Raw genomic sequence first — 25,315 nt, 5'->3', positions numbered from 1 at the left:
CGCAGGCCCGGGCGCAATGAGGCGGCTGCCCGCTGGGTGGCGCCGATTTCCCGGGGAGGTCCTTTCTGGGCCCCCGGCGGAGGTGGGGGAGAGGCGGGCAGGAGCCGAGGCCAGAGAGCCCTCTGCGTCAGCTGCTGCTCGCTGCGCCGCGCCAGTACCAGCCCGGACTCACCCGCAGCTCCATGCTCGTGCCCGGCTCCACTCGTCCATCCTCGGAGAAGAGGCAGGTACGTGCCACCTGTCGGAGACAGGAGCGGGGGATACGGAGGTCAGTGTGGTTTGAGGATCAGAAAGTGAGGTGTCAACGTCAGCCTGGGCAGAATGGACACTGGAAATATAGGACGAGGGCCAGCTGCGCCGAGGAGCGCCAGCTGTGGATGCCAGTTGTGTGAGGGGGCCTGCCAGCTGACAGCCCAGGGTGCCAGGAGGAGCCATCTGTGCGCTGATCAGTGTGTTCTAAGGAAATGCTGCTTCGGCAGGTCCGGGGTCGCTGTGCCTTGTGTTGCATTGGACCTGAGAGTGACGCCTGGACACTGACAACCCCCTGCCCATGTGTGCGTGCACCTCACTGATTCCCTCCTCTGAAAGTAGTGGGGGGGGAGGGGGCGGGAGGGAGGTTGTCTTTGGTCAGTTTGCCAAATGAGATGGAGGGCGGGGGAGGGCAGCAGTTAAGTGGAAAAGATTTTCCCACCAATCCCAAACCCGGAAAGAGGCATCTTTGAAATTCTCACCAATCCCAAAACCAGCAGTAGGAATGGGTGCTCAGAAGCAAAGTAACTTGGACCTAACAGCCCAGGGAAGCCCTCCCAACCCGTTCTAGCCGTCCTCTGAGAGTGAACTGACCTGGCTGCTCTTAGAGTGGGACTAGTTGGAGATTGTGGTGATGCTCATCTCCCCAGTCAATAAAAGAGAGAGAACGGGGATACAAGCCCAGGTCTAGACGTCCATTATAAGAGTTTGGACTGAAAACCTGAAAGTTGGTCCCATCTGCCTCCTCCTCTCTGTGTGCCCTTGAGCAAGCTGCCTTTCACCTCCAGGTCTATCCCAAAACTAAAGAAGTTGGACTAGCACCGAGGCTTCCCTCCAAGTCAGACCCCCAAAAGTGGAGGAAAGAAGAGTTGGTTGGGCTGGGGGTGGGGCATCCCCCACTCTTTTGATGCTGTAGATGCATGCCAAAGTAGAGTCGGAATGAGGACTGGAATGAAGGCCGGGGACAAGGGCGTCCTCTGAAGTGCATCACAGGACCCGCGCTGAGTCAGTAGCCTGAGACAGGGTGGAGGCCCTGCCATGGGTCCTCCCAGTCCTCTGGGAGAGCCATCAAGACACAGGAGAGACAGACGGGAAGCAGAAGAGAGCACCAAGGCCCAAGAGGTTAAGAATCCTGTGCCCCTGCCCAGCCCTGCTCTGCAGCCTGGCAATCCTGAGCATTCCTACAGGTAGAGTGGAACCAGCCCAGAGGGGCTGGACTTTTTCCTAGTAGCCTGGGGGAAGCTGCACTTGCTATATTTTTAGGTGAAGGGGAGCACAGATGGGCCTAGCCCTTCTCTGCTGGGTGGGCTGGTCACCGGGAATATGGCCAAACTCATTTGCCCTTGTTGGTGATGGGACATGGACCAGCTCAGAAAACCATGGGCTGTTTACTCTGGCATGAGCACTCTGGAGGGGTAGCCTAGAGGCCCTTTCTTTCCTTGGAAGGTTGACCTGGGAGGTGCTACTGTAAATACCACCTTTAATTATAATAAGTGGAAGTATTCAATAAGATAATAGTTATCATTTATTGAACATTTACTATGTGCCAGGAAATTTACAAGTATCATTTCTTCATTTAATCCTCATAACCATAAGATATGGTATTATTTTATAATTTACTCCTGTTATACAGGTTAAATAAGGGTCAGGCAGTGAATCTTGTCCAGTGTCTGTGAGCCAATAAATAGAAAGAACTGGAATACAAGCTCGGGTCTAGAAGTCCATTATAAGAGTTTGGATTGAAAACCTGAGAGCTGGGACTATCTGCCTCCCACTCTGTGTGCCCTTGAGCAAGCTGCCTTTCACCTCTAGGTCCATTCCAAAAGTAAAGGAGTTGGACTAGCACTGAGGCTTCTTCTGGGGTTCTCACCTCCTTCTCCAGACTTTTCCCTCGGTTCCACCCCCTCCCTTAACCCTCTTTCATATTGTTTCCCCTTGAATGCCCCTTCTGTTCCACTCCAAAATACCCCCTTCAAAGTGTTCTCATGGGATCTCCTTGCCTGGCACTGGCCCATCGGGACAGGCCCCGGAGGGAGGGCTTGCCACTGCCCCTTTAAATCTCCCCGGGTTTGGAATGCAAGTGAGTTGAGCTAGCCATCTCCGTGAGGTCAGATAAGATACTATATATATCAGAGCGTAACCTGAGCTCCGGATTACCGGGCCCCAAGTCAGACTCCAGCCTCTGGGCTCTCTACTGTGCGCCCTGCCCTGCTGGGGAAGAAGCCCCCAAATCCCATCCAGTGCCCCGGACACAGGTCAGTAGCTGCCCCTTTACTATCTGAGCTTCACGAGGCCACTGCCCAGAGAGCCTGGGACTGTCTGTCTGGGGGAGCATGTGAGGGGCTGACCACAGGGCCTGGTGGGTATTATGGGCAAAACCAAAGGCTTGGAGACCCAGGACAGAGAGAAAATGGAGCCCTAGAGGAGAATGGGGGGAAACTGGGACAGGCCCTGGGGAAGAGAAACCAGGAGAGTGTGGTTCAAAAAGCATTTTTAAGTATACCAGTATTGCCTAGGGGTCTATTGCTTTGCCTTTTCTTGGAAATATAGAGACGCCCACCCTCTCCCAACCATCCCAAAGCACCCTATAAGGACACTGCCCTGGGCCCACCGACCAGTAAGGATTCTCATCTCCAATCTCTATTTTACCTCTCTGTCCCTCTCTCCCAGTATTTGGGCAACTTCTGGGAGCAAGAGAGATAGCGATGAGCCCAAATTCCCTTTGCTGACCCCTTGCCAAGGCATGCAAGCCCACAGGCACTAAAAATCATTAGGCACGATTGGGTGGGTTGCTGGCTGCCAGCCTCTGAGAGATAGAGTTGCTAATGATAGACTGGCAGACAGCGGGTAGGCTGAGAGTCCCAGGGTCAGAGAGGTGATCCTGGACCATACAAGCACACACATCCCCTTCCCCAGTCTTCACTCTACCTGCATCCCCACACCTGCCAGCATATCCCTTGTCCCAGGAGTTGACACTTGCACACAGCAGTAAAGAGGGAGGGTGAGAGATGGTTGCGGAAAGGAGACAAGGTGCTCTCAGCCCACTGTACCCTCCAAGGTCAGCATGTCGGCGGTGCCTCATTCCAATGTTGTTAGCCAGTGGCTTTGGGAAGCTCTGAGATCACCACTGTGGATGTTCCCAAGCACCTGGCGGGACTAGCTGGGACTCCCCACTCAACTGTGCTGGACACCTGGGCTGTAGGGAGGAACTGAACTCTGTTGAGGTATGCCTCTGAACCCCAGTGAGGGGCTTTCTATCCAGGCAGTGGCCAGGCCACAGAAGCTGGCTGCCTTCACTCCAGAAAGCAGAGCAGATCTAGGCAGAGAGGGGCCACTCATATTGTGAGATGTGGGGCATTACCCATCCCCTACCCTGGGGGCCAGGAGTGCCTAGGATTCCTGGGGAGCAAGTTGCTTCCCTGGCCGGGCAGGTTAGGGAGCCCTCACGTGAGCAACAGGAAATGACACTGACTGACGCAAGGGGGTTGTCTGCCCCAGAGGGACTGGGTTCATTTTAACCCCTTACTCATGGGAGCTGGGTACCCTGGGGAGTGGGCTGAGCTGTGGCCAGGGAAGGAAGCTGGGGGCATATCCAGACCAGGCCTTGAGCCAAGGACTCTGGTGGAGCTAGATGTTGGTGCCTGGGGACATGAAGAAGCTTGGCACTGTGGGTGAAATGGAGGCCTCCTGGACCATCTACCGACCCATCAGTATAGTACTAGGGGCTCAGGTTGCGCCTGGCTTCACTTTCATTCTCCCGCTTGCAGTGGAAACTTGCCATGTTGTTGCCTGGATGGCACCTGGTTCCCCTAACCCCGCACCACAGGTTCCCACACTGCACCAGCTCAAGGAAGGGCCAGGCAAGTGTAAAGTGGGGGTCTGGGCTTCAGGGTGACTGTCAGTGGACAGAGCCCAGGTCCCTGTCAAGCTCTGCCACTGCTTCCAGCATGATGTTGGGAAATCCCCATCACTGCTGCTAGCCCTGGTGTCCTCATCCGCAAATGGTCATAACAATAGCACCTGCTGCTTGGGGCCATTGTGTGGATTAAGTGAGTTAATATACCATGTCCCAGAAGTCTCAGTACAATGCGAAGCTTTAATAACTTCAGAAATATGAATGCTAAACATTTCATTGGAATGTTTCATTATTTATGCTTCTTGTCTGCTTATTCTGTTACATTTGAATAAACTTATTTTAATGCCTATTTAATATAAACATGAAAAACTTTCAAATGATGTCAGTAATTCTTCCAAAATAATTAAAGCTTCAGACTGCACTGGCTTTTGGGAACCCTCCACATGAAAACATGCTGGAGCACTGGGCACCTGGAAGAGGCAGCTGAGTGTTGGAGTTAAGGATGCTGAGAAGATGATGGCCCCAGTGCTCGAATGTCCTGTCAGGAAGCTGAGTGGCCAGGTGCAGAGGAACATAGCTGCATCTCCCCAGACTGGGGCGTGAGCTAAGCCCTGGGGAACTCTGTGTGACAGGGGAGAATCAGGCACTCCGTGAAGATGGCAAGGAGGAGGAGCTGGGCAGGTGAACTGCCCCTGTGTCTAAGGTAGAAAGGTGGCAGACACCTGGGGAGGCTCCGCCCGGAGCCACATGCCTGTACTTGCCAGTTCACGGTAAACAGCAAAGACAGCCCAGGCAGCAGGGGCCCCAGACTGGACAGGGAGAGGGCGGGGAACACAGCCAATGGGCTTGCCTCCTACTGCCCCATGAAAGGGCCATTCAGTTCCAACGGTTCCTGTGGCAACAGGGAGACTCGCAGCCATGTGAGTGCCCGTCCTGTCCCTGTCTTACGCAGCAAGGCCACGGTCAGGGCCCCAGCCGCGCTCCTGCCTGTGGTGCATTCTGTAGTCTCTAGGAACAGCCTGGTCAGGTAATACCAAGGGGCGCCAACCCAAGCTGTCCGCTCACCTGGAAGGTGCTGGGACTTTTCAAAAGAGTGAAAAGAAGGATGGGGGAGGGGAGAGGCATGCTCAAAGCCTCAGCCCAGTAGGGCCTCTCCCCAGACATAGGAACTGTTAAGTCAGCTGTCAGCGCTAAGAGGCAGCTTCCAGGGGGTTGTTAGTGATGGCATGACAACCCAGGGCTGCTGCAGGGAGGGGAGGTCTGCCAGATTGGAAGGGGGAATTTAGGAACCTTCCTGAGATTCTGTGAGCCAGAAGGTGTGGCTCCACCTCTAGCCCCCAGCCTCCCTCCCCACCCACCCCAGGCTCCTTGTGGTCAGTCCCAGAGGCTGTCTGTCCCTGTCCTGTCTGCTGTACCTTGTTTGGCCCCAGCACTTCTGCGTCATCAGCAGGGCTAGGAGAGGTCACGAGCTTGGGGCACTGCCTGCAGAATACCAATTCCCTGGGAGCTTCAGTGTGGGAAAAGGGGGAGGGAGAGGCCTGGGGAGGAGGCATGTGCTCATGCCCTAGGAGGGGGGTGCATGTATCTGATTGGCTGCCCTGTGTCCCAGAGCCCAGCTCCTGAGACCTGTAGTCTCTTTGACTTTGAATTATTGATGGAGCTCTCCAAAGTGAAATAGAGCAGGACTTGTCCCATGCCCCCATCCCCCACCCTGTGCCTCGGTCTGGCCATCCCCCTGGCCTCCCTCAGCTTTTCTTCTCTTCCTTCTCTGCACCCCAGAAAATGGAGCAAATAGGAGGAAAGCTTGTAGTTTCCTTCTCACCTACTTGAGGCCTTCCTCCAGTTACCTTTTCCTAAAAAGGGGTGAAAGTTGTGCTGGAGGTGGGAGCACAGCTGCCAAAAGAAAATACATGAAGGGTGTAGGGTCCCAGGCCAGGGCTCCTGGGTGAGGGGAGGTGGCGGGGGTAGGGGGAGATAAACAGTAAATTTGAACCAGTCCTTTTGCTTTCCAAACTGAAACTGCTGGAGATGACTGGCAGGGTCAAAGAGTCCTATTCCGGGGTGTATCCAGAAGTTGCCACCTGCTCTCATCCCTGCTCCTATCCCAAGCCTTGCCTGCACTGACTTTCCCTGCCATGCCCTTAGAATTTGGGGTTTGGCACCAGCTCTTCTCTGCCCAAATGGGGTGGACTACTGGCCGAGGGCAGGCTGTGGGCTAGATTGTGCCCACTACCCGCTCATCTGCTCATCTCACTGGCGGCTGTGGAGGGAAGACAGGCGCCTGGGGCTGAGGTCAGAGGCTGGCCAGGCCAGGAGACAGCCAGTCCTGACATTATTATAGGCCTACAAAGGGAGGAGCCAGGCTGCCTGGCAGGGGCTGGGACAGAGATAATAACAACTGTCATTGTTGAGGCTTTCACATGTTATTATCTCATTTATTCCTCGCAACAAGCCTGTGAGGTAGGGACCATGATGATAATGATTATACTCCTTTTACAGGGAGAGAAGTTGGGGCTTGGAGACTAGTGCCAAATCACCCAGCTAGTCAGTCACAGAGAGAGTCAAAACCAGCCCCTGCAAACACTACTGAGAGTCCTGGTTGGTTCTTCCCCACACACATGCACACAACCCCAGGGACACCCCACCCCCACCCCCTCATGGTCCTCAAAGAAAAGGGCTGGATTCCAGTCTAGTCTGTGAGCCATCCCACTAGTGTATGGTCTTAGGCAAACCAGCATTACTTTTCTTCTCTGTACAGTAGAGACAGTCTAATGAATGACCCTGTAGTCCCCCAAAAAACTCCTCAATTCAGAGATTCTGTGCCACCCTCATAAGATGCACCCCAGCTCTAAGGAGTAGGGGTGCCCAGGGGGAGATTCCTGCAGTGCAAGATTTTGGCCTCAAGGGGGCCCCCTTTGCACAAGTCAGCACTCTGAGCTGTTTGGAAATGGATGGTGGTAGGGCCACCTGGCCCTGATTCCACTTAGAACAAAAGGCTATCTATGACGAATTTCCAGGGAAGAACTCTGGGATGGGGTCTGGAGACAAGTCAAGTCCACTGCTGACATGCTCACTCACACTGACCTTCCCTATGAGGCTCTTTTTCCTCACCAGGGAGCTGACCAAATGGACCTTGAGTCATTTCGGGTCAGACAGTATGTAATTCTAAAAAGACTCCTGGTTGGCCCATAAGTCAGATTTGCTGACTTATCGGCTAAGAGGTCTTAGCTCTTGAAATGTCCAGCATTTTCAGTTCATAGGGTAAGGGCCATGGTGTCTCCCCAACTCAGGAGTTTCTGCAGAGGCTGAGAGGTAGTAGAGAGGATTTGGGTTGGAATATAATGACACGTGGCTTGGGGGCTGCAGAGATGAAACTGATTGCCTTGATGCTTTATAAAGGCCAGGCCATCTCTCGTGCTCTCGTGAGGTGTCACTGGGCCGGTATGTGCCAGCCTGGTACAGATGCACATGTACATGTCTGGATATACAGGCAGAGGTGTTTTTCTCAACAATGGGCCAGCCTCTGGCTGGAAATGGATCCTGTGATCCCTGACTGCAATCTCAGGTTTGGCCAGCTGGGTATAGAGAGCAGGTACAGTGGGAGCCTGGCGCCTGGCAAGGCCCTTTGACAACTGCTTTCCTTGTCTTTCAGCCCATGAGGCTCCCAGTCCCCACTGAGTGCTGCCCTGAAGGATGTCCCAGCTCTCCTCCACCCTGAAGCGCTACACAGAATCGGCCCGCTACACAGATGCCCCTTACGCCAAATCAGGCTATGGCACCTACACTCCCTCTTCCTACGGGGCCAACCTGGCTGCCTCCTTCCTGGAGAAGGAGAAGCTTGGTTTCAAGCCAGGCCCCCCGACCAGCTTCCTCACCCGTCCCCGTACCTATGGCCCTTCCTCAATCCTGGACTATGACAGGGGCCGCCCCCTGCTGAGACCTGACATCAACGGGGGTGGTAGGCGGGCAGAGAGCCAGACTCGGGGCACTGAGCGGCCTTCAGGGAATGGACTCAGCGGGGGCAGTGGATTCCCTTATGGAGTGACCAGCAACTCCCCCAGCTACCTGCCCATGAGTGCCCGCGACCAGGTGGTAACCCTGACCCAGAAGAAGTCGAACAGTCAATCAGACCTAGCCCGGGATTTCTCCAGCCTCCGGACCTCAGATAGCTACCGGATAGACCCGGGGAACCTGGGCCGCATCCCCATGCTGGCCCGCACTCGCAAGGAGCTGTGTGCCCTGCAAGGGCTCTACCAGGCAGCCAGCCGCTCCGAGTACCTGGCCGACTACCTGGAGAACTATGGTCGCAAAGGCAGCGCACCTCAGGTGCCCACCCAAGCCCCTCCCTCACGAGTCCCTGAAATCCTCAGTCCCACCTATCGACCCAGTGGCCGTTACACTCTGTGGGAGAAGGGCAAGGGCCAGGCCCCTGGGCCCAGCCGCTCCAGCTCCCCAGGGCGAGACACCATGGTGAGTTTGCCCCCTGGGGACTGGGTGATGGGCTGGGGAGGCAGCCCCTGATATAGAAGAGCCAGATTGAGGTGATCAGAGGCAGAAGTTTACTTCCCAAGCCTCCACGGCAGCTGCTCTTGCAGCCCTAGTGGAGACAAGGGACATCATCTCGGCAGGCCTGGTGGCCTTGTGGCTTGGCATGTGGTTTGGTACATGGCTAAGGGCTCTCCCGCTCTCCCTAGGAAAACCACTTCAGGACCTGTACCCTCAACGATGGTCCAGCAGTGCTCCCGGAAATGCTCAACTACCCTCTCATACACTGCAACTCTTACCCTGTCCTTTTCCACCCAACACACCAGTGTCCCCTGCAGGCCCTACCCCATCCTGGACTGGCTGCTGAGGCCCCCAGACCACCAGTGTTCCCTGTGGTAAGAGAGGCCTCTAATGTGGCTTCATCCCTCCTTCTGTTCAGGCTTTTGCTCCTAGTTCAGAGACCCAGCTTAATACCTGGGCCTAAGATATCAGGGGAAGAGGACATCAGTGTCTCCTCTGATTGGCTCTAATTGGCTGAGGACCAGGGTGTCTGGAGGGCAGTAATTGTCTGTGTCTTTGGAGAAAATGGTAGAGAAATTTTAGGCTGGGGCTTTGAACTCAATATCTTCATATTTAAGCTCTGCCTGGGCTGGAATGAGGGAAGAGGCTTTGTTGGAGACTGAGCAAGGGCTGTTTTGAATCCGTGAACACACCTCTCTGGGGACATGGCTACATTTCAGTAGTTATTAGTGTACGCACTAGGTGTCAAGTGCTCAGGTGATGGGGACAAAATCATACATAGACCCTTCACCTTGTGTCTAAGACAGCACAGAGCTCAGCAGACCTGCTGATTAAATGGCTGGCTGGCTGGCTGGCTGGCTGGCTGGCTGGCTGGCTGGCTGGCTGGCTGGCTGGCTGGCTGGATGGATGGATGGATGGATGCATAGATGGATGGATGGATGGATGGATGGATGGATGGATGGATGGATGGATGGATGGATGGATGGTTGGATGGATGGATATGACATTCTGATGGGTGGGTGGGTGGATGGCTGGTTTGGTGGGTGGATGAGTGGGTAGATGGGTAAAATAATGATAGATTAATGGATGGATGGACACAGAGACAGATGGACAGGCAAGCGTATGTTCTAGAGTTGGGTGTTATGTCTCCTTTATTACCTTATATAATCTTCCTTACTCATAGATCATGTGCCTTTTGGAAACAATGGCTCTGCCACAGCAAGAAGTGCTGCTTAGGGGGCTTGTCCAGACAAATAGAGCAAGGATGCAGGATATGGGTGGGGTTCTGGTTTATAGAAGCTTATCTAACTGAAGGTCTTGCGAGGACAACTTTGATAACATTACTTAGAGTGTCTCGGTCTTTCTGGGCTATCTGTGAAATGCTATGGAAGATACAAAAGTTGGTGCCTCCCAGAACATTCAGATCCTGACAAGGCAGCATTGGCTACATAAGAGGTCTAGTATCAAAGAGGAGTGGGAGATGACAGAGCTGGCCTGGGAGAGAATATGTGCTCTTGCAGGGACATGTACTTGGATTGGAGAGTCATTGACTTGGACATGTCAGGTGTTTTTCATCTTGGGGGCTATTAGAGAGCAGCTTTCAGTGGCAGGGCTTGGAGCCTAGAGGTCTCCTAGGACTCCCCACTCTGCTGAGAAGATTCATTATGATATGCAGTGTTCCTCAAAGTGGGGTCATGGGCTGCTATCATCAGAATCACTTGCAGAACTCAACAATTCAGGGACCAAGGCTCTACCCAGATCCACTGAATCAGACTTTCTAAGCATAGTGCCTGGGAATCTACCATTTTCACAAGCTCTTCAGGTTATCTTTAAGCACACTTAGATTTGAAAAACCTCCTCTCTACAGACTAAATTGCAGATTGTCCCCCCCCCCCCGCCAGCTCCAATCAGGAGAGAGCAGAGTCTCCTCCTTTACTGGGACTCAGTCTCCTTCCCACACAGGCATATCCCAAACCTCCCTGGAGTCAGCTGCCCTCTACCCCCACCCAAGGGTCAGTGAGAGGGGAGTTTTAAGAGAGGACATCAGAGGGTGGCAGTTTGCCCTGGAGTAAATTCAGCAGCCCTAACATCCCTCCTTCCCATTCAGAAACAATCCCCAACACTCTTAAGTTGTTCAGTTACCCCTACGATCAAGCTTGTGCTCAGGAAGATCCTGCCAACCAGGGAAGGCCTCTACTGGGTCAGTCTCATCACCCTTAATCTCCTCACCTCTCTCACCCTCACCTCCTGGAGCTGACACTACCTTGTTGAGATGGGAGCAACCCTGCTCATGGGGCCAGGACCACTTCTTTCTAAAACCAGCTCCAGGTTCCCTTCAGATCTCTCTTTGGGAACTGGGGGATCTTACCTTCCCATGCATTCACTTAAGGCATTTGGCTTACTTAGCAGCATGCCCTCAAAGGTGTTCCTTAACTTCTGAACCTGTGTCCTCTGTAAAATTAGAGTGATCATGGGTTATCATGAGGAATAAGAGGCTGTGTGTAAAAGTGCCTGGCACACAGTAGGTGTTCAATAAATGTTAGTCCTCCACACACTCTTCCAGTACCCTATCAGTACTTTGGGAAGCAAGACATGTGTGAACCATGGTCCCTGCATGCATGATTAACTTGGGAAAATAAGTTCTTAAGTCACGGCAATAGAAGGCAGCCCTGGGTGTGTCTAAGTGTGCTAGGTGGTGGGAAAGGGAAAGGTCATCCAGGACTGAGATGGGCTGCCTCTTAACCTTGAACACCTCACAGCTGTATCCTCATCTGTAAAAAGGGATGGCCATGCCTGCCCTGCCCGTTTCATAGGGGCATCATAAGGCTCAAAGCAAATAACGGATGTGGAGGAATCTGACAGCAGTAAAATGCTATGGAAGACCTGGCTTAAACTGTAGAGGGGAAAGGAGAGGATAGAAAAGGAGTATCTGGTAGCTAAAGAAGCAGGGAGGGTACCACCTTTGGGAGGAACAAAGATGAGAAAGTACATCCTGTGGCTGTGTCCAGGGTAATCTGAAGCTTCTGGGTCCCCTTGGGGCAGCCCTGGCCCTGGGGGCTCTCAGGGTAGCTGACTTAAACAACAGCTGGCATTCATAAAGGGAGGTCAAAAACAGGGAGTAGAATAATTCTAACCAGAATCATTCCCCTCCTTATCAGTAACAGCAAACATGAACTTGGAATATCGTAGATCAGCTGAGCTTGAGTAAAGAACTGGTGCATGTGAGGTACTTTGAATACCCCCTTCCATGAGTGCAAAAGCACCAACAAAATGCCAGTTCATGCAGGTGCAGCTCAAATGAGGGCAGACCAAGGCTCCACCTTCTGTTTAAAATAGAGACAGATTGGAGATGAGGGACACGATGGTTCCGAACTGATTTTAAAATAAAAATAAAGCTTTCACTACCTCCAGTGGGGATGCCAAGCCAACCCAGGTGGGTTGGCCCTGCAGAGAGCCAGGAGCCCAAATACCCAACCCAGTCATGTCCCCCCTCCGCCCCGCCTCTCCTATTCCCTGGGTCTATGGGAGGACAAGCTGTTCCCACTGAGCCCTGCCAGGGCTGCGCTTTAACCCTACAATCCATCCTAATCCTCCTCCACTCCACCCCCTCCAGCTGCTCCCTCCCCAGCCTGGCATTCTGCCCACCAGTTTCAGCCCTGCCCTCAGCCTGCCCTGCCCTGCCCTGCCCAGGCCACCCTCTCCTGTCCCCAAGAAGAGCTGGGTTGGCCCAGGGCCTTGCAGAATGCAGTCACCAGGCTGGGCACCTGCTACTCACATGCGGAGCGAGGGACTGAGGCTCAGAGCCAATCCTCCCCACATACGACTCTTCCACACCCTTGCCCTCGTCTCTGGGACCTGTTTCTAGAAGCAGAAGATCTGGGAACCTAGAGTACCTGAGTCCTATTTGCCATTGGGGCTGCTGACTCATCTCCCCAAGCCCTGGGTTCCAGCTGTTTAGTGACAGGGAGATTATATAAGCCAAGGTCATGTGATTTTCCTCTTGGGTGGGACTTTGGACTGGACTGTTGCCCTACAGTGAGCTGAGGGAGGGGACGAAGGGGTGGGAGGAGGGGTTTACTTCAAAGAAAAAAAGTTGAGGATGGCAAGAGCTGCCCTAGAACTCCTGAGTGAGTGGTGTGACCTTCTTCTCTGGTCCCTTGCCTGCTGTTTACTCAGTCTCGCTGAACTGCATCCCTGCTGTCTTGTTTGTCCAGCTTGGCAGCCTGAGACCCTGAGGCCTACCTGCACCCACTCAGTTACTCTCAGCAGGTTGGGCTTCCTGAGGGTTTGAGTCTGTGTTGACAGCATGGGATGGTCAACTCAGAGACCTCCAGCCAGAGGGGCCCAGGGCCAGCACCAGTACTAGCTTCAGAGAAGAAAGTACTGTTGGTTTGTGGTTTGCGGTTAGAGTCAGCAAGACATGGATGTGTCCATCCCCTGAAGACCAGCTGTGGGCTGAGACCTACCTGGCAGGTGGCTTTGGTGCTGCCCTCACTCATGCTTAGTTTCTCAATCAGTGCCCAGTCCCATTCTCCCTGCCTCCTCCGCCACCCCCACTCCAGGATGTCTTAATGAGTTAATGTGGTGCTGGGGTGGGGCTCAGTAATGCAGAAGTTAATCCAAGCCTGGCAAAATGTTCCCTGCCTGTGGGGGAGCCGCTTCACTGACCATCGGCTGCAGAAATGAACATCATGTTCAGGGCCCAGCATGGCACACATGGCCCCCTGCACCCTCTCACCTCAATGCATACATAAAACTGGTGCCCTGGACAAGAATAAGCAAGAGAGGGAAGTGTGTGGGCCTCTGGAATCCAGCTGATTCAGGTCAGACTGCCCTCGGGCTCAAAGGAGGCCTTAGCTTCTGGCCTGTTGGGGTCCCAGTGAGCTTCCTACACTAGGATGCACTGACCTGCCCTCCCCAAGAGCATTTGTGAGCCCAAAGCCCTAATGCTGACAAGGACTCTGAAGCTCTGCCCTTCTATCGCAGACTCCTGCCATCCGCAAGTCAGGCCACCAGTGTGTCTGTTCATGAAGGTAACAACCAAGCAACTAGCCTTGAGGCACTCGCCTGGGCTTGGGCCTGGGCCTGGGCTGTTTCCAAACCCTGTACCCTGCTTCCCCTTAACGCCAAGGAAGCAGGAGACTCAGTCCCTGCTCTTGCAGAGTTAATCCTGACTTTAATTTATTTATACTCCATCCATACCAGGAAGGATTTGAAGTGAAGAAAATTACGTATCCTACAGGGGAGTGCAGGCTCTGAGGAATGGCAGGCGCAGGCCACAGGAATGGGCCTGCTCAGGTTAGCTGTGTGCCTCAGGTAGGGTCACAGAGCCACAGCCAGATTCAGATCCTAGATGACAACCTCCTTGACCCATCCCACTTAAGAAATGGCACTGAGGAGAAAGGGTCTCACAAGGGCTTGGCTGGTTGAGAAATGAGCCACAGTTCTCTCTGCCAGTTGTGTCTTGCAGCTGTCTGACCTGCTGGACAAGATGTCACCCCTGCGTGAATTCCATCCCCTTACCCCAGACTTCTCAAAGAGCACCCATACAGGAGCTTTCCTATCTGGGCCTCCCTACTGCTAGCGGTGGCCCTGACCGGCATCCCAGGAAAAAGGGAGAGCGCGGGCTGGCAGAACACCATGCTGTCCTGGGTTGGGAAGCCCATGTGGCTGGCCCAAGTCTTGGGGAGACAGGCCGCATACTGTAGTAGCAAGTGAGCACCCACTGGACCTCTACTCCAAAACACATTGATTCCATATGCAAAACCAGACTCGCTCCACCTTCTGGGGCTCAGTGCAGAGTCTGGTTTGGCCCCCAATGGAGATGAGCTCACCGCTTACTAAGCACCCACTAAGAGAACTCACAACCCTTCCCTGAAGGTTTCAGTGTGACGGTCCAATCAACACATACCACACACCACCTAAGAATCCTTCCAGACAATTATAAAACAAAGATAAATATATTAAGATAAATTAATACAGTGTAAACTGGGGGCTGAGAGTAAGCAGTAATGGGGTGTTTGGAGCTGGGTGGACTTAATTAGCGAAGGCTTTGTGGAAAATGCAAGTTTTGAGCACAGTTGATAGCAGGTAATTGGTAGAGCGTGGGAACGGCATTCCAGAATTTCCTAGTACTTGTTAAAGGCCTGGGTTTTGCTGCAAGGCCGTTCTGGGTTCACGTCCCCACGCCGTCCTAGCACTCTCAGCGGGACACATGTGACTTGCTTTGTGGTCCCAACAAGTTATCTGACCTCTCAGGGCGTAAGGCCTTCAGGGCTTAAGGTCCTTTCCCTATAAAACAGAGGTAAGAGTTACTACATCATTGTGCCATTATGGGAGTTAAGTGGGATAATATATGTGTATGCAGCACTTAGCCAGTGCCTGGCACTTAATAAGTACTTAACCATTGGCAGTTTTGTTTAAGTGGAAGAAGGCAAGTGCTGAAGCAGAGAAATATGAGTAGGCTGGCTGGCACGGGTTTCAGAGAAGGTGGGTGATGACAATGGAAGGAACCTATGGTCAGAGAGCCTCAGGGGTCCCTGCCCCTGAGGGGTCCCTGCTTCCTGATTGGATGCAAGATTCAGGTGTTCTCAGTGTTTCAGGGCAGAGGAGTGATGAGATCCAATACAGGTGCAGCTTCCGGACAGGAAGGACCTATTGGAAAGGGTGTGACGAGAAAGAAGGAAGTGTGGGAAAAGGGGGTGGTTGTAGTTTGTCCAGGTTACATCACTGGGGGAAGACAGTGACTGTGGAGATACCCCTCCCAACCAGGACGCCCTCGCTTGTCACCAAGCAGGAGGCGCTGCCTCTCCCCGCCCCAGTCACCCAGCAGCACTGGCGGAACGCACCGGGGCAAGATCTGGGCTCCCCTCTCAATAGCACAAAATTGCTGTTTGTGGGTGGCCGAGGGTACAGCCGTGCATGTGTCCCCGACGCATCCCCAAGTGGCTGTGGTCGTGTGTGCAGTGCGCGTGTACATGTGGGGATGAGCACGCCAAGAAGAACAGAAGGAGGCCACAGATGAGTAACAGCACACGCTGCTGCCTCTGAGTATTTTTAAAAGCTAAAAATACTGGCTAAAAATAGCCTGCAGGCTCCAAGCAAGACACTTTCTCTAGGCAGATTCTGTGTGGGTCCCGGATAGGTGAGGGGGGGGTGGAGCATCCGAAATAAAAGGCAAAGACCTCAGAGCTGCAAGCACTGCTGGCAGCAGGGTCAGGGGAGCACAAGCCCCCCCCAACCAGCTGAGCCCCCATTTCTCCAACCCTGGCGTTATTTCCTCCTCACCTCCCCGAAACAAATCAAAATGTAAGAGTCTGTGAGAGATGGAGTTGGGTAGAAGAGGTCAGAAAAGGTTCCTCCTTGTGGTCAAAACAGGACGGGGACCTATTGTACCTCATCAAACAGAAGCGCGGCCGCTCCTGACCAGGCGCCCAGCGCGAGCGGCGGGCGGCGGGGGCGCGTCCGGGGCGGCGGGTTCTCTCCTCAGCCTCGCGGGCTGCGTGGACTTTGGGCCCCCAGAGGGCCGGCGCGCGCCCTGCGGGCCGCACTTAGAATGTGTTCGTGCGAAGGTGCATTTTTCCCTGAGGAGAGCAGGAAAGGGAACTTTCACCGGGTCCCCGAAATGCTCTTCGGGCCCCGAGTGAGGAACTGCGTCCCGCGGGGAGGCGCCCGGGCCCCCGCTGACGAGGACGTGTCCTCTGCGGGCCTCGCGGACAATTTCTGAGTCCGCACCCCGAGGTCGGGCCGGGGTTCCGCGTTCCGCCCCGCCCTCCGCGGGGACGGCAGGGCCGCGCCGCCCGCGGGCCCGGCGTGGGGCGCGGGCTGTGGGCGGGGGCGGGGGCTCGCTCGGGTCCGCGTGCCGGCGCCGGGGGCGGGGCGGGGCGGGGCGGGGGCGGGGCCTGTGCGGAGGCCCCGCCCCGTCGCTGACGTCGCGGGCCCGAGGCCCGCGCGCGGCTGCCAGTCGGCGGGAGCGCCGGAGCCGGGCGCCGGGCGGTTGGCGGCGTGCGCCGGGGAGGTTGAGGCGGAGGCTCGCGCGGCCGGCCCTCCGAATCGGTTACCGCCGGGCGCCGCGGACGCTGTCCCCTGGCGGCCTCGCCGGCCTGGGCGTCCGGGGAGTGGGCCCTCGCGGTGCTCCCCCGCGCCCGCTTGCCGACGTTGGGCTTGGGGCCGAGCCCGCGCGCCCCCCCAGCATGCGCACCTCCTACACCGTGACCCTGCCCGAGGAGCCCCCCGCCGCCCCCTTTCCCGCCCTCGCCAAGGAGCTGCGGCCGCGCTCCCTCTCTCCCCTTCCCTGCTGCTCTCCACCTTCGTGGGGCTCCTGCTCAACAAAGCCAAGGTACGCGGGGCCCTGTTCCGGGACCCCCCACACCGAGGGCCTGGGGTTCCGCCTCCTCCCCGGGACGCCCGCTGCCACCCACCCCGGCCGCGCGCCGTCGCCAGGGCCGGGGATGGGGGCCGGATTCTGCCCAGCCCCCCCCTCCTCCCTGCCCAGGGTCTCCCGGCAAGGAATGCCCCCTCCCCAGGTGACCTCACGCTTACGCGCGGCCCCTCCCTGGTTGAGGTCCCAGTCCCCGAGTCCCCCAGATCTTCTCCGCCCTCCCTCCCTGTGACCCCGGCACCAGGTGGCTCTTAATTCCTGGCACCTATCAGGACAGGTGCGGGAAAGCGTAACCTTGACTAGTTCTCGCGCTAGGGCACGGCAGCACGCCGGACTCTGCGGCTGTGACTCCTCCAAGGCCAAAACCGAGCAAGAAAGGCTGGTCCGAAAGGGGCTGCCTCCCCCTCGCTGAGCCCAAAGGGTGCTCTTCCAAAGGGGTGGTAATAGGGGCTCTTCGTCCCTGTGAAGGGCAGAGGAGTTGCAGAAGGGTGATAAAGGTCAACTTCCCTTTTCTCTCCAGCCCTCCCCAGTTCTAAGTGGGCGCTGGGCCCCTCAAATGAAGTATCCACCCCAGAGAAATTTTGCTGGCGATAAAGCTTGGGCACTGCCCCCTTGGGGAAGGGAGAAGGGGCCGGAGCTTGACGGCTCTTATGTAACAGCACCAGCTCCCATGTTGGCAGTGCGTGCACTGCCCCGTGCCAGGGCCACACCAGGCTGCTTGGCTGCAGCCACCACTCATGGCTGACCCTCATGGCACAGGTGAAGTAAGCAGGAAAGCCCTTTACTGGGATCTTCAGTGTGAAGACACAGACCCCAATCAGCCTTTCTGATCAGGTCCATGGACCCTGATGTGCCCTCATTAACCCAGAGCAAGCTCTTCCTGAGGCCCTGCTCCTTCCCTGGAAGGTGAATGTTGTCTGTGGTGGTGGCAGTCTACTTTGCAGAACAATTGCTTGCTACTTAGTCAAAAATTAGATTTGCTAATGGCTAATTTTAAGGAAGTTCTTGATCTAAATTCTGAACTCTTTGCACCTGAGTTCCAGCATACACACTAGAGTCATTTCCTTCTCTGCTGGTGAGAGGCTGGCTGTGCAGGGTCTCTCCCAACTTCAGTTCAAATTGCTCCCTGTCTGCCCTGAGGTAGGATTGTTTTGCCTGTAAGAAAGGTCACTCCTGGGACGTTTTGTTCCTCTCTGGAATGGAAAGTGCTGACTTTCCCTGGAGCTCCTGATTTCCTATTCATGGCAGAAGAATATCTGGCTGGGCAGAGAACAGTTCTGCTCTCCCCTCCACTACCACCCCTGACTCGTTATCCAACCACCTCCGCAAAGTGCTTAGAAATTGGCAAGTGGTTTTGAACTCAAGAAATCTTAGACAAAGGCATCAGGCCCCCCCTTAAAAAAAAAAAATCACCTAACAGAGGGGTCTTAGCAGTGCCTTAAAGGAACCTCTCCCATCTCCCCACTTCCCAGGCCAGTAGATGGGTTAGCCCTGGATGAGCACATGTTTTTGACCCTCTCTGGGTCAACACCACAGGAGTGCCTTAGTAGAGAGATGCCTCCAGTTTTTTCATTTTCCCACCCCCGCTTGTGCTGAGTGACTGCTTTCTCAGCTGAGGCCCACTTTGGTGCCTTGACACGGTCACTAATGATAGAATTCTTTGCTTCTCTAGCCTGTTTAGACAGATGTTTGAGGCACAGGGGGTAAGAACTAATAAAGCACTGCCAAAAATAGGTGTGAGAGCGGGTATTGGGGGGAGCGGGTTTTCTGTTGTGGGCAGGCTGTAACGTTTAGTTCAGAATGGGCAACATGGAAACTTCCACAGTGATTTTGTTGGACCCCCCAAGTGTATCCTTCTCCAGGGCTACCTGAAAATGCTCATAGGGTCTTTGTCCAGGGAATTACCTCTGTTCCTCACTTACTGGAATGCCAAGGTTAGACTGTCAAAAAGGTGAGGTTTGAATGTGTCTTTGGAGCCACCTACAGCCAGTCCAGGCAGAGTTCTTCAAGGATGCTTATACCCTATCTGCTACCAATAGGGTTTTCTCTCTAGCTGCACGTTGAAACCTGGTCCCTCTTCTGGATGTATATTCCTTCCCCTCCAGTTAGTGTCAGACCTGATAGCTGGCAAGAAGAGATCCTCTTACCTGTGAGATTGGCAAGGCAATTCCTGAGAAAAGCCCTTCTTCAGCCTGCCTCTACCCACCCCACCCCCTTAAGCTGACAACCTCTTGGGCTTTGAGCTGCTGACAGCCTGGGAGGCTGTCAGCACACGGCATGAGTAATTTTAGCTGAGTTATTTCAGGCTCCTGTTCTGATCAGGGTTGAGCTGGCCCCACGCATGCCCCAGCCAGTGTTGCTCCAGAGTTGCCTGCTCCAGGCTCCCTCCCTGAGAGGGGGGTGGTGGCAGGCTTATCTGCACACTATCTCTTTAACCCTTTGAGCCCGAAGGTTTCCAGAATCCTTGGAGGCAGGGCTGGGATTAGCCAACAGACATGGACAAAGCACTGAATCCTCACCCGAGCACCTGTTCTCTCCAACCCCCTCACCAACCTCCACAATATAGACAAGAGCAAGAGTGGCACCCTCAGCCAGGTGCTTACCTCTCCTTGGCTGTAATCTGCCATCACAAGGATTCCCAGCCAGTGGCCAGTCAGGATGTTGAAACCTGAGCCAGGCAGGGAGGATTCTCCCAGGCTTTAATCAGTCCTCAGGAGCTGAGCTCAGCAGGAAGGAATTCCACCTGTCTCCGGCAATTCAGAATGGCAGGCTTTTTCCCAGGAGCAGATATCGGTTAACTTTTTGATGAACCTTTCAAGACCTCCTTGAAGTGCCTATTATGGCAGCTGCTTCATATATTAGGCATCTGGGGGCACCAATATATAGGTCATTTGAGATAGTTCCTGGATTGCGAGCTGAAAATTCCTATAACAGAGGTCAAATAAGTTTCCACATATTTCCAAGGAATTCCAAGTGAATTCCTAGTCTCTAATTCTTTTTTAAAAAAAAAAAAAAAGATTTATTTATTTATGCATACAAGAGCTGGGGTACAGGCCAGAGATGCAGGGGGTGAGGGGATCCACCAGAGACAGAGTGGCAGATTGACTGAAATACATTGCCGAGGGGAGCAGCGGGTGAGACAGGAGAGGTCTGCTGCGCCATGTGGGGGATCGAACTCATGCTGCAGAGGCTGCGGATTGCCTCATAGTGCTGCGCTTAACCCCTTACGCCACCAGGGAGGCCCCCTAGTCTCTAATTTTAATCTCTAATTCCAGTCTCAAGTATAGTAGAGAATGAAGAGTAATGTAAAGGTAGGAGGAAAATCCATAATCAATAAAAGAAAGCAAAGCCCTGAAGAATGTTTTTGTTATATTGAGAATAACAGGCATTCCTCAGTCCTCTCTCCTACAATGTACATAGACTAAAGCTGAAGAGAGAATAAAGAGTCTGTGTGACCTGATGCTTATGGCTCCAACTGGCAGAAAGTTGTGGAGAGCCTGGCACAGACCCAGCCTCCTGCGTGAGCCTTTGATCCCACATGTTCTTTGCTTACAGAATTCTAAGAGCGCCCAGGGTCTGGCCGGTCTTCGAAACCTTGGGAACACGGTGAGTTCTTCCCAGCCCATTTCTTTCCTGGGGCCAATCCCTACTATCCTGACTGGGCTAATGTAACCAGAGCCCCTCCAGGCTCCAGCTGACTCCTACCCTGTAGGCCAGTTGGTACCTGCCTTTCCTGGCTGGTATTTTACAGAATTGCTGGGCTATACCTCACCCCTGCCCCAAGCAGGGGAGTTGCCCTTTTAACTGTCAGCCTAGCTACTTTCCTGGATCCTTCTCCTCAAAGACATCCATCCCTTCCCACCCACTCTGTCCACCTCTATAATAAATAACCAGTTACGTCACTTGTACCAGCAGTGGGAATTTGCCTGACTTCATCCTTTCACTTAAAAAGAGGAACTTGAGGCTATAGGAAGATTCATTTCTGTGGTAGATAAACTAGAGGGCCTTTGGTACTAAGCAGAGATGCCAGACAGACGTCTCTCTTCCCTGCCTGATTGTCTGGGTTGTCTTTTGCAGTGCTTCATGAACTCTATTCTGCAGTGCCTGAGCAACACCCGGGAATTGAGAGATTATTGCCTTCAAAGGCTCTATATACGGGATCTCAGCCACAGTAGCAATGCACACACGGCCCTTATGGAAGGTGAGGAACTCCTGCTTGGACTTGGTCCTGCCTTCCCTCTGGACCATTTTCCACGCCCTGTTGCTGGAATGTACTAATTGTGTTTTACATGTTTGTTTCTCGGCTCTTTTCTGTTGGGATTGTAGTTTCAGTTTCTTAAAAAAAAGTGTCTCATCTGTCCTCCACACCCCCTCCCTACACCTTCCTTGCAATAGAGTTTGCAAAACTAATCCAGACCATATGGACTTCGTCCCCCAATGATGTGGTGAGCCCATCTGAGTTCAAGACCCAGATCCAGAGATATGCACCGCGTTTCGTCGGCTATAAGTAAGGGCTTTGCAGACAGGTCCTCACCAGGTGGGTGGCAGCAAGAGCAGGTTCTTGGGACAGACTTAGTGTTCACTGTCTCCTCTTTGGACCCAGTCAGCAGGATGCTCAGGAATTTCTTCGCTTTCTTCTGGATGGACTCCACAACGAAGTCAACCGGGTCACAGTGAGGCCTAAGCCCAATCCTGAGAATCTCGATCACCTTCCGTAAGTAAGAGGAGACTGCTGTGGGAAAGCAAAACGTTGTGAACTTGAGTTTTTACCTGCTACTTTGGGGGTCATGGTTTGGAGAGAATTTTGAATATAAAGAATTTAGATTGATAGACCCTTAAATTATGGTTTAGGCTCTGACCCATTTGCCTTCTTTTCTCTGGATCTCAGTGATGATGAGAAAGGGCGACAGATGTGGAGAAAATACCTAGAACGGGAAGACAGTAGGATCGGAGGTAAGAGGATGAATGGCGGGAAGGCCTGCTTTCTCAGGTAATAGTTTTTGCCTGAGAACATATGAAAAACCAGAAGAATTAGTCTCCGAGGGATCCTTCTTTCAGCCCAAAGTCCTACAAATTGAGGCAGGAGCAGTGAGAAGGGAGACCATGTGCTCACTTCCTGTGCTTGAGTGTCACATGGCCATCCTTTTCCCAGATCTCTTCGTTGGGCAGTTAAAGAGCTCCCTGACATGTACTGATTGTGGTTACTGCTCTACAGTCTTTGATCCCTTCTGGGACCTCTCACTGCCCATTGCGAAGGTATGCACCCCTGTTGCCCCACTTTTGAAATGTCCACACTTATTCTTTGGTGTCAGTCACCTCTCACCTTTACCTTTTTTTCTCCCAGCGAGGTTATCCTGAGGTGACTTTAATGGACTGCATGAGGCTTTTCACCAAAGAGGATGTGCTTGATGGCGATGAGAAGCCAGTAAGTCTCCACTTCCATACAGGAGCACATGCCCAGGACCTCCCTGGAACGCCGCCGTCTCCAGTGATGCCACCTACTACTTACTGATTCAGCCCGTTGACTTCTCCCCCGAGTCCTTTCTAGTTCTGTTTGTCCTGTCTTTCAGACGTGCTGTCGCTGCAGAGCCAGAAAACGATGTATAAAGAAGTTCTCCATCCAGAGGTTCCCAAAGATCTTGGTGCTCCGTATCCTTCAGATCATCAGGGCAGGGACTTGCCTTTAGAAAGTGATTGATGACAAGGGGCCAAAAAGGGGGGTGGGGGGGCGCAGAGTAGGAAAAAGAAAACCGCAAAGCCATTATTCCTTTGCTTTTCTGCTTTCTGAGAAGTACAGGGGCCTTTTAGGCTCGGTCTCCTTTATTTTGACACTCTTGCTGCCCTGTCTGCCCTTGACTCACATTACTACCAGATCTGAAACGGTTCTCAGAATCCAGGATACGAACCAGCAAGCTCACAACATTTGTGAATTTCCCACTAAGAGACCTGGACTTAAGAGAATTTGCCTCAGAAAACACCAGTGAGTATTTTTCAGCAAGAAGGGAAGAAACACAGCACAAGTGTCTAAGCTACAGATGGGAGGCAAAGAGGTGGAGGAAACGTGGGGGCAAGAAAGGCCTTGGGGGCTTAACCTTTGTATCCTCCTCAGACCATGCTGTTTACAACCTGTATGCTGTGTCCAATCACTCCGGAACCACCATGGGCGGCCATTATACAGCCTACTGCCGAAGCCCAGTGACAGGCGAATGGCACACTTTCAATGACTCCAGGTGAGACGGGTCTCAGGGCTGTCTCCTATTCTCGCCCATCTGTCTGGCTTCTACCATGGCTGGACAGAAAAGGTCAGAACCAAAAGCCATGTAACACATATAAGTCTGCTGCCCATTTGAAGAATCTTTAGAAGACTACAGAAGAGATTGGCCTTGGGTGTCCAGTAGAGAGGTAGAGACAGGCCATCACACTCCCTCAGCTACTTTGCTGTGTCCGATGGCCTCCCCATGACCAGGGCTCTGACTTTTCCCTGCTCTCTCCACAGCGTCACACCCATGTCCTCCAGCCAAGTGCGCACCAGCGACGCCTATTTGCTCTTCTATGAATTGGCCAGTCCACCTTCCCGCATGTAGCAGCGAGGAGCTACATCCCTTTCTTCTCCCTACCCTGTGGTGGCCTCACACCCTAAGTTTTTTTAAAAAGACAAAAAAAAAAAAAAAACCCAAAAACAAACACCTGACAAATAAGAGAAAAATAAAATAAACTAACGCTGCTGAGCCGAAGTTGCTGCAGCCTGGTCGGGGCCAGAGTGGGGAGCCAGGTGCTCCTGAGCCACGCCTGGCAAGGAAGATCGACAGGACACGGAGATGGAGACCGGAGCCAGCCCAGAGCCCCTCAGCGTCTCTTGTTTGCATTTAAGCTTGTGGTTTCTTCCTGTGTGTAATAAACAACCCCGGTCTGTGGGGAGAAGATCCTCATCCACTTGCTGCGGGCTCCAGCCCCCTGCTCCTCCTGAGAAGACAGCGCCCTCTGTAGCCTGCTGGGAGGATCGCTGCCTGAAAGCACTGGTGCCTGCGCCAGGCACCCCATCTTCACCTGGACCCTGCTCACTGGTCCAGAAGCAAGAAAACACCCATGAGCCAAGAGCCCTCTTAACGCTGCTAACTCCAGGGGGACAAATGAGGGGACATCTTTGAAAAAAGCTGTTTTTGGTTTTCAAAAGCCCAACTTTTTTTTTAATTACCATTAACTTAAGTTTTCAGACTGGAGATGCTCTCCTTCACACTTCTTCACAGCTGGGACATTGTGCTGGTCTTTTCCTTCCTTTTTTTTTTTTTCTTTCAATTCTTCAAAGACAACTTTTCCAATGCTAGCCCCCAGTGGTGCTAGGTGGGTGTTGGCCAGGCCCCAAGCACAGCCACAGTAGACCCGGGATATAACAAGTTTTTTTGTTTTTGGTTTTTTTTAGTGTGTTGGATGGAATCTAGTTGCCTCCAAGAATTGTGCCTTATAGCATTTGGGGACCATGGGGTAACTGCCCCTCCCTGAAATGTCCCTCAGCCTCTTCCCTTTTCCCCAGTGTCATGTTCAAACCGGCTGGGGAAGAGAGGGTCATGCCCTGAGCCTCTGGCTTGTTTGCATTGCAGTGAGGTGAAGAGGAGAGTAGGTCAAAGGAGATTTCTTATGATAGTGTATCGAGTTCTTCTGCCCACTTCCTCTACCCACCCCAGTCTACTCCCCAGCTGTTTGAAGGATAGCACAAGCCCCTCACCCCTAGAGCTTCTCACCTTTAATTTATTTCCCCTTAACAAGCTTGTTCTCCCTGCCTGGCCCCATACCCCCTTCTCAGAGCCTCCTAGACATGTAGGCCCTTTGGACCGAGTTTCTCAGGGATGCCCATGCCGCCCCTCGGCTCCTCTGGGCATTGGTCTTCAGTGCTGCCTGGGAGCAGAAGCCTGGGTGTTTGAGGACATTTTGCCTCAGTTGTATGATTCTTTCCCAGGAGCTTGACATTGTCCTAAGGGGTCAGACAAATCTCTGCTGTCCCAGAGAGTAAAGCTGTTCAACATGAGGCATGGAACTCTTCAGCACCCACAAAGCTGGCCTGGCTGTGCCCCTCGAGCCTGGAGCTTTCCAAGTGCTCCCAGGAAGAGGCATCAGAGAAAGACACCCAAGTCTAACTGGCCTGAAACCCTTCTCCAGGGGAGACCTGTGAACCTGAGCCAAAGGGCCGGTGTACACTTGTTTACTGTGTAAGCAAGAGCAGAAGAATGGCTAATGTACAGCAGAACCTTGTACAGAATAAATAATAGCTTTGAGAAATAAGTGATGGAATCTTGATTTGGGAGGGATTTGAACCCAGAAAGAGCTCC

The 25,315-nt window shown here is 53.4% G+C and overlaps 1 protein-coding gene across 3 annotated transcripts; it reads left to right on the top strand.

The window, feature by feature from the left end:
• Positions 1 to 48: 48 nt before the first annotated feature.
• Positions 49 to 23,638, top strand: USP2 (ubiquitin specific peptidase 2). 3 transcript variants are annotated; one of them, XM_037505444.2, is made up of 14 exons: positions 188 to 227; positions 7,758 to 8,575; positions 8,800 to 8,985; positions 20,547 to 20,597; positions 21,069 to 21,192; positions 21,387 to 21,498; positions 21,595 to 21,705; positions 21,880 to 21,944; positions 22,144 to 22,247; positions 22,336 to 22,416; positions 22,562 to 22,640; positions 22,864 to 22,971; positions 23,101 to 23,221; positions 23,488 to 23,638. In XM_037505444.2, exons 2-14 carry the CDS (start codon positions 7,799 to 7,801, stop codon positions 23,573 to 23,575), a joined length of 2,007 nt encoding a protein of 668 aa, XP_037361341.1. In that variant the 5' UTR covers positions 188 to 227; positions 7,758 to 7,798; the 3' UTR covers positions 23,576 to 23,638. The 3 variants fall into 3 exon arrangements, with proteins under 3 accessions (XP_037361343.1, XP_037361341.1, XP_037361342.1); XM_037505445.2 differs by lacking the exon at positions 8,800 to 8,985; XM_037505446.2 differs by lacking the exons at positions 7,758 to 8,575; positions 8,800 to 8,985 and having other exon boundaries at positions 49 to 227.
• Positions 23,639 to 25,315: the final 1,677 nt, after the last annotated feature.

This window comes from Talpa occidentalis, unplaced genomic scaffold (genome assembly GCF_014898055.3).
Source record: "Talpa occidentalis isolate TD23 unplaced genomic scaffold, MPIMG_talOcc4v2.1 talOcc4.12, whole genome shotgun sequence".
NCBI classification, from domain to species: Eukaryota; Metazoa; Chordata; class Mammalia; order Eulipotyphla; family Talpidae; genus Talpa; species Talpa occidentalis.
Note: the sequence above shows the minus strand (reverse complement) of the source record. Positions and strands in the feature narration are given on the sequence as shown.